Source organism: Phoenix dactylifera, unplaced genomic scaffold (genome assembly GCF_009389715.1).
Source record: "Phoenix dactylifera cultivar Barhee BC4 unplaced genomic scaffold, palm_55x_up_171113_PBpolish2nd_filt_p 000918F, whole genome shotgun sequence".
NCBI classification, from domain to species: domain Eukaryota; kingdom Viridiplantae; phylum Streptophyta; class Magnoliopsida; order Arecales; family Arecaceae; genus Phoenix; species Phoenix dactylifera.
In genome coordinates, this window is record NW_024068278.1 from 32,959 (window position 1) to 45,333 (window position 12,375).

At 37.1% G+C, this 12,375-nt stretch overlaps 1 protein-coding gene across 1 annotated transcript in view; it reads left to right on the forward strand.

Annotated features, from left to right (window-relative positions):
* The window catches only part of LOC103723294 (DNA-directed RNA polymerase V subunit 1-like), a 41,478-nt gene extending 29,931 nt beyond the window's left edge, over positions 1-11,547 (forward strand). Inside the window, exons 10-18 of the mRNA XM_039120929.1 lie at positions 2,544-2,619; positions 2,724-2,851; positions 4,237-4,406; positions 6,441-6,715; positions 7,942-8,115; positions 8,243-8,383; positions 8,564-9,636; positions 10,793-10,901; positions 11,057-11,547. Of these exons, the coding sequence (XP_038976857.1) occupies positions 2,544-2,619; positions 2,724-2,851; positions 4,237-4,406; positions 6,441-6,715; positions 7,942-8,115; positions 8,243-8,383; positions 8,564-9,636; positions 10,793-10,901; positions 11,057-11,230 (2,320 nt within the window). The 3' untranslated portion in view covers positions 11,231-11,547. The remainder of the gene's footprint in view (positions 1-2,543; positions 2,620-2,723; positions 2,852-4,236; positions 4,407-6,440; positions 6,716-7,941; positions 8,116-8,242; positions 8,384-8,563; positions 9,637-10,792; positions 10,902-11,056) is intronic.
* The last annotated feature ends 828 nt before the right edge of the window (positions 11,548-12,375 follow it).

The window sequence follows — 12,375 nt, forward strand, 5'->3', positions numbered from 1 at the left end:
TGAGTCACCTGTTTCGTTCAAGACAAGAGTCTAGTTGCTTTTTAACTTTGTGATTTTTAAGTGAAGTTAGCAATCGTGAATTCAAAAAACGAAATTAAAAATTGCGATTTGCCGACTTTACTTAAAAATTGCGAAATTAAAAAGCGGCCGGATCTCTGTTTCGAACGAAATAGGGACCCGGACGTGACCTCGGCCCCCTGCTTGGGCGCTAGCCTCCACCGGCCCTCCACTGGCCCTCCGCTAGCCTCCGCCTCTCTCTCCCTTGCTCGTTCTCTTTTTTCCTCTCTTTCCTTCTCCTTCTCCTCCTCGGGCAACAAGTTTCATTTCCGTTGTCAGAACCGTCCTATTTTGCCGCCGAGACAGCTCGGCACGATCCGAACCGTCAAGTTCGGGACGGTTCCTCCAACCCTATCATATCCTATACTATCCATACCGTATTGTATCTGTATCTCATATCCGTGTCCATCCATCATATTTCTAGATTGTCAGCCAGGGAAGAGCTTATGCCACATCTGATCATGGAATCATAATTAGTCTTCAAATCCATCGGTTGTGAACCTATTTAACTAGATTCTGCTCAGTTGGTTCACATTCTTCTCTGTCCAAAAAAATAATCTGAAGTCAAAGCCACATCTCTACATTGTATTTCTGCTGACTTTCTACTGTATGCAGCTATGCAAAATAACTGATTGTTTTGATATAGTTCAATTATGATCAAAGAAAACCTCACTAGTCAGTAATTACATGCTTCTATCTGCTAGAATTACATGAAGACTTAAATGTAAACGGTAAACCACTTTTCATTTATTTGCTTTAAGTGCATAAACTGATTCTGTAGGTTGCTCAACAAAAGAAATCCTCTTAGAGGATGTCCACGTGTTTTAGTACTTTCGTGCCTCCACTTGTTTCCAACCAGCTATCAATTCGATATGTGCCTCAATGGCTGATGGATTAGCATGTGGCTGCAATTATGTTTTTTACAGAATAAATTTGTTTAAACATGCCTCAAACTATCGGCAGAAAATGGTTGAAGCCTTTTTTCTGTAAAATTTTCCTAGGCATCGGCTTATCAATTTCAAAAGATTTTGAAAAGGTTATCTTGCTGAACTCTTGTTCTGCCAGGGGTGGCAGTAGGTATTCTATGTACTGTTGAGGTCGCCCAATATTAGTTCCTTGCTTATAAAAGTTTCATATACTATCGGAATGGGACGGTACGAAGGATAACTTACCATTTTGGCAGGTTTCCGGCACATATACATAGTGTGTCAGTATGGGACTTCCCGTGCTATATGTCTGAACCTGGTACCATACTGTTGTCAATAAACCGCTACAAGATCTGGTACCGGTATTTGAAACCTTTGTGCTTATATTCACTCTGATTGGAACAGAAAGTTGGGCCTGAAAACTAATAAATGGTACTGCCATAGTGTATTATGTGCATGGATTTTTACTGCATAAAGGGGCTCATACTCTTGGGCTTGTTCCTATTACATCAGAATGCTGCTGATCTCAAGGTGGATCACGTACCTTTTGGTTCACCAGTCTTACATTGGGATCCATGAGATGTCAATCTTGTTGTGCTCAGATGGATCGCACGATTATGTGCTGTAGTCTTGCAGTCAGGTCTATATAATTGCATTTTACTTGAACTTTTTTCTTGACAATTTGTTATCTTTTTTTTAGAGATGGATGCATGGTAGATCCCATTTCTTTATCAAAGTCATTCAATAAAGGCAGTGAATTGTTGAGTACCTATCAGAAATTATAGAACTCTTCCAATTTTTGATGGTTTTTGTAGTTTCTCCTTTGGAAGGCAATCATTAATTTTATATATTCACATTCCATGTAAAGCATTCTGCTGTCTTGAATTCAATTAATCGATGATGACGGGGAAGTTTGGAAGGCCTTTGGTACATGTGCAAGTTTTCTTATCTTATATCTTGTTGCAAGTTGATATAAAATCTCAGTCAAACTTTGTCACATATGCCAACATCTATAAACCTCTTAAGAACTGTTACTAAAACTTTCTGTAATTTATTCTGTCAAGATTCTTTTTTATATTTAAACTATATATTTCTGCCTACTTTTTGATCTCTGAGAACCAATATGCTGATTTTTTCCCTTTTTGAAATTAGTTAAGATAAAACTCATAAATGTAAAAAAACTGGCATATTATTTGTATCATGGTACAAACATACAAAATAGTGGCCTGTAATGCTAAAGACTTTGCTTCATACCTCATCTTAAGGATAGGCTAATTGCTATACAGCTAATGACAGATATTTTTGTCATATTGTATTCTTCACTTTCATGACCTTGAAATTCTTACTGACTATTAAAGTTCTTTGAATTGGTTTTAAGTTCCTTACATCAAGCATTATTGTCATCAATCATATGGTATAAATATCAACTGAATATTCTGTTATATATGCTCATCTTTATAATATTGCTGATAATCTGAATCTCACTATCTCTATATCTTAGAAAGATGCCTTCTATTGGTCTTCAAGAATAATAGACTTACTCTTTTTAGTTACTTTCAGATATCAAAAGGAAATTAGCTTACGTGATAGTTCAGAAACTACTTCAGGCCTTGTTGGTCATATTCATCTTGACAAGGTCTGTTGGTTCTGTTATAATTCTACTAGCTACTCCAAATTCTACTTGCTAGTTAGATGGCAAAATAATCCGTTGATTGACATAGAACTTTCTTTTTGGGACAGATGCGGTTGAAATTGCTAAACCGAAGTCCTGATGAGATTCTTCGGAAGTGTCAAGATGTTATTTTTGGCTATGGAAAGAAGAAAGGAAAGCTCTCTCACTTTTTTAGGAGAATTATTTTATTAGTCAGGTAGGAGCTTTTCTTTTCACATAATAAGTCTTTAAAAGGAAAATATTAAGTGAGCTTGCAAAATTCTGTCGGAAGCTCTGGTGTTGCATCAAGACACTTCTCAAGCACCATTGCATACTATTGCTTTCCAATATAGTGATTTTTGTTGCTGCACTTAACTCTCATTCTTGCCTTTTCCTTCTGCATCTGTGGTCTTTATTAGCTTAATTGCTGTGTAATGATAGTTGACATGGGATATAAACTGGCAAAAGCTCTAGAAATTGCATTCTCTATTCGATAAAGAAATACTTGTGTTATTTGTATGTGTCTATACTCGCTTACATGCAGTTTAAAGCAATCAAACTTCCTAAGCAATCCTAGGCTTTGACCATGGTTTGATGCCTGGGTGTGCTCTTGCATATTTGCATGGTTTGAATTTTTCATGTCAACCCTGCTCATCTACTCCACCTTGTTGGATGCTTATATAACATCCTGGGATTTGTTTTCCCTTTTCCTAAAAAGCAAATTGGTGCATATGTATGCATCCATAATTTTCTGTATCTATGTATTAATTATATTTCCATATTTGTTTATCTACTTGTAAATGTTTTCATTTTTCATATTTCTAATGTGCAGACATACACACACGTACACATCCTCCACTCGGATATGGTTGTAGATGTGACCTTGCTTATGGTTAACTATTGTCATAGAAATTTTATTTTCCATTTTGACTTATAAGCTGACAGATGGATGAATGTTCTCGTCTTGTCTGGCAAGTTAGGTAGTAATTAACATTGTGTAAAAAAATCTCTGTTTCTTTGATATGGTTTTTACCAGGTAGTTTGGGCAATATTATGTGCCACTGGGATTTCTTTTCCAATGAAGAAAAGAGATATCCAAGAACAGCTTTAAAGAGAACTTATTCAATCTTCTTTCATGATCTTATCATTCTAGGAGGTTCTACTGGTTTGATTGCTTTGTGACCACTTATTGATAGAAGTATTGCCAGAACAGAGTATGTAATTTTTTTACTGATAGATCCTTAAATAAGTTGGCATACTGCTTGTTTAAATTAACAGGAGGGACAGTACTGGGATGTGTAAAATGTGGATTCTCCATTCCTTTACTATTTTTTGAATGCTTGTAAGCTGACTTGGCGTCATGACTGCTTGTTTAAATTGATAGCGGGGATGGTACTGGGATGTGTTAAATGTGATTTCTCCAATTCTTTTTATTACTTTTGAATGTTTGTGAGCTGACTTTGCATCATAAGAAAAGAGAAACTCTTCGAAAGTTCAAACATTGTCTTATCCTGGACTTGGAGAACTTATTAATATGTTCATTTGCTTTCTAGAATTTTAAACACATCAAACATGATTGTGGAGCATTTTCTTTTTGTGCAGTGAATGTTGCAGCACCAGGCAGCCAGATGTCGGGAATTTGTCTCCATTCCCATGCTTGCAGTTCTCTTACTGTGATCAGACTGCCACTCCAGATTGTGAATCTCTTGAGCGAGGAATACATGTTATGGCAAACACTATATGTCCAATTTTATTGGATACAATTATTAAAGGTGTGTATAGATTCTAAAATTTTATTTCATGTCACGAAAATTGGAACTTGCTGTCTTCACTGCATTTTTTTTAATTTTTTAACTTCAAACAGTCTAATTGGTGTATATGTAGGCTTATGTCGATTGTTTGAAGGGCTCCAGTAGGGAACCTTACTTCCAGTATTGCCTTATTTGTTTAGTTGATTATAGATGTATATATATATTTTTCTATTTCATTCTTTATTAGGTTCTCTCCCCCTCTCAAAATTTGTAGTTAACCACCACTTTTAGGCATCGCTTACTTTACCACTTGGTCTTCAGTGCCTAAGCTTTAATGGTCTGACATTATTTGTTTGGTTGATAACTAGCTTGCTTATGATGAACCTATTGTCATAACTGGCATACAACAGCAATAAGACAAAAATAAAAGTCAAATTATAATGATAAATTGATGATAGAATGTGCTTATATAACATTAGAACAAATGAGGAAGCTCTTGAAACTGTTATATTTATGCTTCACTAAGATATCCTAAACATAATAATATTGGTGTTGACTGCGGGAAGTGCAAGAAGGAGCTTCTAACTAATAAAAAGAAGGATCTTTATTAAGTACAAGAAATGGACCATTGAAGTTTCTCATGGTAACATTGTTGTCAATTTGTCATGGAACCTGCCTAGGCGCCTAAGCTGCTGCTCTGCCTGGATGCCTACCATCTATACAGAATATAGATGATTTGACTTCCTGTTTTTTCAGGAGAGTAGCTAGGAATCTGCCTATGTGCCTATCTATTGCTTATCACCTAGCTCAACACTTCATATATTGTTGTATACACTGTATACATTGCTATTTATAAGTGTCGCCATATAAACATTATTTGGGCTGAAATGACTGCAAGATTAATGTAATAAAATAGTAATGCAAGTGTAGTCAGTTCTAATATAATATTGATTATGAGATAGCTAGTTGACTGTAGTATGATGTGTTGGCATATTTGAGCTTCCAAGGATGTCTTGGACCCATGGCAGAAAAATGAACACGGTTAAAGTCAACCTTCTGCAGCAAGATTATCTTAATGCAGCCAACCTGTTGGAGGTCTTCAATAGATTTGACCTGTTTTATTAACCAAAAGTTGTCTTATTATTTTCTTTTTGACCTTGCCAACCCCAAAAGATATTGGTTCCTCAAAGAACTGTGAAAGTTGATCTCGAGATACTGAAGCAAGGCTTGCAATCTCGGTACTGGATACCATACCAATTGCCTACTAGTACACCACAGAATGAGTTTTGCTACATACCTCTGTATAGTTCAGGGACTTGTAGTCATGAGGATGTTGTATTCTGGTTTATTCTCATCTTTCATCTACAAAAAGACATCTTAGTTTCAATCTTGCCTGATTTAAATATGCATTCTGCTTATCTGTTTTTTTCTGAAGGTTTCGTTGATGGTAAATGATCATTTTATATGCATGGCTGTGTGTGTGTGTGTGTTTGTGTCAGAGTAGGAGGGACAGACACCCCTCCTTCTGGATGAGGCTCCTTTTTGTCTGGATGGGGGTGGGAATTGAACCATTGTATCTTGTATCAACACGAGATTTCGCCAAGTCATCCACTTGGAACCCTTAGATTTCATTTCTTTTTGTTTATTGAAGCTGCAGTTCTGGATCACACATGTTCTTGAGTGTTGAAAAATGTGAATGGAATTTACCAGAAGATGAATAAGGGCACTATTATACTGCCCATCAAGCTCAAAATGAATGATTGTAACATGAGTGGTAATGGTTGAAAAGATGAACAATATGATCTGCTTACTCTGCCTCTAACATACAAGTTTGTGGTCAATTTCTTTTCTTTAGAGGGCTCGTGCTTCTTTTTCTGAGCTTTTCTAAGAACCATATTCATCAGAAAAATGAGGTTTATTTTCGAAATTTAGTTTTGACATAACTCACACGGTGTTTAAATTTGAATGCAGTATTTCTTGTTTTCTATTCTTAACGTCTTAGTCACAATGATAATTTAATTTCTTCCATCTGTTCATTTCTTTGTAAATTTGCAGGTGATCCTCGAGTCCGTGAGGCTAATATTGTTTGGACTGGACCATATGCAACCTCTTGGGTGAGAAATTCATGCAAAACATTGAAGGGTGAGGTAGCCGTCGAAGTTGTTGTTGAAAAAGATGCAGTTCGACGACATGGTGATGCCTGGAGGACTGTTATAGATGCTTGCTTACCTGTAATGCACCTCATCAACACCAGGCGATCTATTCCTTATGGCATTCAACAACTTCAAGAACTTCTTGGCATTTCTTGTGCTTTTGATCAAGCAGTTCAGGTTTGTTTCAATAGTATAATATTTGGTGAAAATGTCATGTGCCTGTATGCTACTGGTAACCAGGATAATGTAGATAGATTTTCTGAGTTGTTGATAATATGAATTTGCTTTATACTATTGAGATATGTATATAATGCTAATATAACTTCAGCAAGCTTCAATCAACTTGTCCACCACCTGATGTTATCAAAAGGCCTTCTTTATCAATTTTCTCCGTGCACCTCTGATTATCATCATTTTTTGATTTTTATTTCACTTCTTTTTTTTTCGCATGAAATTATGACAAGTCAGAATGAAAAACCATTCTTTGATGCAAGTTTCCTGAATTGGTACCGCATGCCGTATTGGCCAGGATCTGGCTCGATACAGTATGGTACCATACCATATCGTGCCAACAGGTTTTGATCAATGAGAGGTGAGAGGATAGAGGCATCAGGTGGCCTTTCTCTATTTTAGCTTGTGACAGCCCCAAAACCAGTAGGTACTGGTCCGAATGGAGCCAACATGGGCAGTTCCCTTTGTTTAGATTGAACGATTTGGACCAATTCCTGGATTGTCCCAAATTGAAACTAGGAGCCGGCCTAGTTCTGTGCCGGTTCAGTTCGGTACACCCCAAACTGAGCAGTTTGGGATGGTTTAGCCATCCTCGCTTTGATGTATATTTCACTTGTGGCTATTAGTATTATGCTCAATCAGAACGAAACTTTCCACAATCAACATGCCTTTCCCCTTGCAAAAGGAAACTATATATCTCCTATATGAAGTATCAGGCAAAAAGAAACAACATATGCAACTCTTGTTACATTTGATAATTTTTGCTTGGGTTAATTGTGTTCTGAAGAAAGTAATCACAATAATTAATATATTTTTTTACTGTTTATACTGATTAAAAATATGAGGAAGGCATAATATTAGATTTTCCGTCTGATTTTTCACTAATAACATCTATTAGTCTTCTTGTATTCTTTTTTGGAAAATTCAAGATCACCTGCCACATCAGCACTCAGTTCACTGGTTTGATGTGGAAGTCATTGATTGGCTGAGCGGTAAGCAAGGCTTGACTGACACCACCAACCCAAGTCGATATGCCGCACCAATCCCTGACTGCCACATTAGCCTGGTGAACTGAGGTGTGAATTGGCAGATGATCGGTACCATTACTCTTCTTTTCCCTTCTTGATTAGTGGTCCAAGTACACAGTGAATGATATGTCTTCATTTCTGCAGCGGTTGTCAGCATCAATTACGATGGTTGCAAAGGGAGTGCTCAAAGATCACCTTATTCTTGTTGCAAATAGCATGTCATGCACTGGAAACCTTATTGGTTTCAATACTGCTGGCTACAAGGCACTTTTTCGTTCTTTAAAAGTTCAAGTGCCGTTTACTGAGGCCACATTAATTGTAAGCGAACCAGTTGGAATACTTCGACTTTCTCACTTATACCTCTATTCCATAGTCTGAGCTGCTTTTTCTCCATATATGTGTTGATGAGACCAGATAGTATTGAAGTGTGACTTTGTTTTCACAGACACCGATGAAATGTTTTGAGAGAGCTGCTGAGAAGTGCCACACTGATTCATTAACCAGTGTGGTCTCGTCATGTTTATGGGGTAAACATGTAGCAATCGGCACTGGTTCGCCTTTCCAGATTCTTTGGAATAAACGGCAGGTTAGTTTTGCTGTCCACATAACAAGTGAGAAAGGAATATCCATACTCTGTTTTATTGCCTCAATGCTGTTTCAACTTTTATGAATTATTAGTCACCAAATTGGTGCCAAACTGTTGGATTCGCTTCTTTTCAGTTCTAGTACTACAAACAGAAAACTAATCTACGTTCTTTTGTGACAGATGGCAGAAAATCAAAATATTGGAAAAGGTTTTTATGATTTTCTTGAGTTGGTAAGGACATCCAGTCAAGGCGAAGCAGGTAATGGATGTTCAGTGGATGTTGATGATCTAGGGGTTAATGAAAATGATGAGGTTTGTTTATCTCCTGAAATTGGGTTTGAGAAGCTGACATTTGATGATGGATTTGAAGTTGATTACAATCTTAAAAAAGATATAAGCATGGAAAACGGAAAAGTTGGTAACTCAAGCTGGGAAAAGCTTTCAGATTCAGTGGTTGGCTCAGATAGATGGCAAGGATGGGAAAATGGAAACCAACCTGAGATGGACACGTCCAGTGGCTGGCAAGGATGGGACAATGGAAAACAGCCTTTTATAGATCGATCCGATAGGTCACAAGGATGGGGAAACGAAAGGGTAACTGATAGAGAGAACTCCAAACTGCCAACAGCCAGACCAAGTGTTTGGTCTAGTTGGGATGCTAGTGATGTTCAAGAAAGGTCCCAAGCTTCGAGCCCTAAAAGTCAGCCTCGGCATGTTGCTTCATCTTCAAAGTCAAGAATTTGGAGCAGTCAGAGTTCCAGTAAAGTTGCTGATGGGAGCAGTGTGGATACCACATCTAAAGGTAATGCCCAAGATGGATGGAACCATGTGACAGAATCACCGGCGAAGCCCGTCTGGGATACTAACATAACAAGGAAATCGCACGAGGCAGACAACACCTGGAATACAAGTGCATTTTCCAAATCAAATGTCTGGGATGGTCAGAGTTTTGACAAAGTTCATAATGAAGGTTCGGATGGAGGCAGATGGAATGAGAACCAAGCAACTGATCGTAAAAATCAATCATGGAAATCTCATGGTTGGAATTCTTCAAATGCAACTGATCGGAGAACCCAGCGAAACTATTCTAACAAGTCATTAGGGATGCCAGATAATCGAAAAGGTTGGAATCCAAATTCATTGTTGACCTCGACAGGACGCCGATTGGATTCTTTTACAGTTGAGGAGGAGAGGATTCTTGTTGAAATTGAACCGACTATGCAAACAATAAGAAGGATTTTGCGTGAATCCAGGTATCTTTTTGGGTAATATATTTATTTGTCTAACTCCACCCTTGGTGCAGGACATCTGCATTAAGTCCTGTCATGATATTGATGGGTTGCATGATATAGCTTTCCATGCAATTCACTTCACAGTTAATTTTAATTAGCACTTTTATTTTCTGATTATTCTGGAAAGTTAAGCGTTACTGAGCTAGTAAGGGGCTTGGTTTCATTGGTATGGTTAGGTTTTTTAAGGTTTTAGTCTTTTAGATACTAGTTTGAATGAGGGCTGGTTATATTGAAGATTTCTGGATTTACTGGAGACTCGACTGAATTTTGGTTGTGGCAAGCCTTTTTAGCTGAATGAAATATCCTCCTAATTTTGCAACCATCAAGTGTTTCAAATTGGTTGATTGTTGTCTTCATATTGTCAAATATTGCTTTCACTATAATCTTGAATATGTAGTTAATATGTAGCTATTTTTTTTAAATATAATTCATTGATTTTGTCTCTATATAATTTGTTGCCATCAAAAGATTCAAAATTGTTTTATTGTTGAAAGTTGACATCTTTTCTACATTCAGACAAGAACTTGTTCCATTCCAACTTAGGGTTGTAAGTAAATAAATATCCTCTTGTTTTTAACCAATCTAGATTATAAATCTTACACTATCTAACTAAAAATTATTCAAAATACCTTTTTATTGCTTAAATTAATCCACTAGGACAGTAAGCTGAACTTTTACAGGATAAGTACTAAATTTATATGCTTCAATTAAATACTCAGCATTAGATTTTGTGATAATTATCTTTTATCGTCAACATACCAAAAAGATGTCTAATGGAAGTGATATTATCGGATTTAACCTAACCTTCTAATCAAAAAAAAAAAATTACTGGATTTAACTTTAAATTAATTAGATCGATTAAGAAATCCTATTTCTCATGGATTCATAAGTCATTTGAGTTCCAGCAAAAGAGTCAAATTGAAATAAAGCCCAAATCTGTTCTCTTCTAAACAGGTTAGGTAATTTATGTTTTGCCATCTGTGTTTGCAGGGATGGCAATTAATTTTCTTCTGATCATTTATTCATTCCTGAGAATATTCTCTTCAAATATTTCAATAAGTTGTCTTTCCTGTCTAATTTCATCATACAATTTCTTGTTTGTCATCCATGTATACAGCGATGGTGATCAACTATCTGCTGATGATCAAAAATTCATTCTGGAGAGAGTTTTTCAGCACCATCCTGATAAGCAAGCAAAAGTGGCTGATCAGATTGACCATATCATGGTAAGCTTAGTGAATTCGTCAGTCTATTATTGAAGCTAAACTTTTTAATGATGCCGTACGGATGTCATGACAACAACCTGGATTCAGTTGAAAATTGCAAGCTATTCAGTTGCCTGTTAATGTCAAAACATGTAATGCTGTTGTTCAACTGACAGGTTGACAAGCACCAGAGTTTTCAAGATTCCAGGTGTTTTTATGTGGTCTCTTGTGATGGCACTAGTGCTGATTTCTCCTATATAAAGTGCATGGAGAATTTTGTGAAGGAAATCTTCCCAGAGCATGCAGAGTCCTTCAACAGAAAGTACTTCAGGAGGCGCCTTCCGAAATGATAAGTCAGCAGCAGCAGCAATAGTATAGGTCCACCGCGTGGAATTTGTTCAGGCACTTGTAAATTTATTGTTAATATTTTCAGGCGCATGCCTAATATTTGACCCAGAGGTAGCTTTTATGGACCCAAACAACAAAACTATTCAATCTGCAAATCTTACAGATGCTAAATTTTGGGGTAGTTGGCCCGTGTCGGGCCTTACCTGCGCTAACATGTTAAGAGGAATGTAAATTAGCAAGAAGTTTATGGAAGTTGGCATTACCTGCCACTGTTCACTGATGCGTCATTAAATGTCAGTTTTCATTTTGATTAATGCCATGACTTTGAAAGTTCAGTTATTCCATGCACTGGTTAGAACTAGATGAATGCCAGAATTTGTGGAATCAGATATTATTTATTCCATCAGCTGGATCCTTTCAGTTTCTCCTGAAGCTTAGGCATATTCAGACAAGTGCTACCTAAAGCTTTCACGCTATTCTTTGTTCAACAAAGCCACCAAACAGTACGCTAAATATGTTGATTAAATGGTGAGGCCAGGGACTCGCTGGTTCCCAGAGAGGATAAATCAACCGTGTTCTTTAACCTTGAGATCAGGCATCATTTATGTTCTGGCTGAAGGTATAATGCTTTGATCATACCATTCCTGACTTGATGCTTGAATACAATTTAGCGTGACAGAAGTCGTGTATGGATCAAGGCGAGTTTAAGCACGAGGAGTAATTTTTACTACACTTCCAGTGATGGTTTGCTGATTTCTATAAAAGATGTCAGCGAAAATATCTTGCATAGAGGGCAACAAGCACCTTTATGCCCATGGAAAATAGAGAAAATAGCTTATATTTGATTTCTTAATAGTGTATAAATCCTAGCTCTTGCCCCATGTATAATTTTGTAGCTACCGCCACCATAAAAGTTATTTTTCGTAGACGGCAAAACAAAAGTCAGCAACCAAATTTGTTGGTCCTTATGTGTGGAAAACTCTCCGCAGTCGAGTCAGCCCCAGCATTTAGAATGCAGGTCTTATATCCAGTTCAATCTCTTTGTTTTCCTCAGAGGTCTGGATAATGAGAAACCCGCATCAAATTTGCAGGCGTATCTGGCTGTGCATCTGTCAGTTTTACTTGTCTGCAAATTGTGACTTTGTTT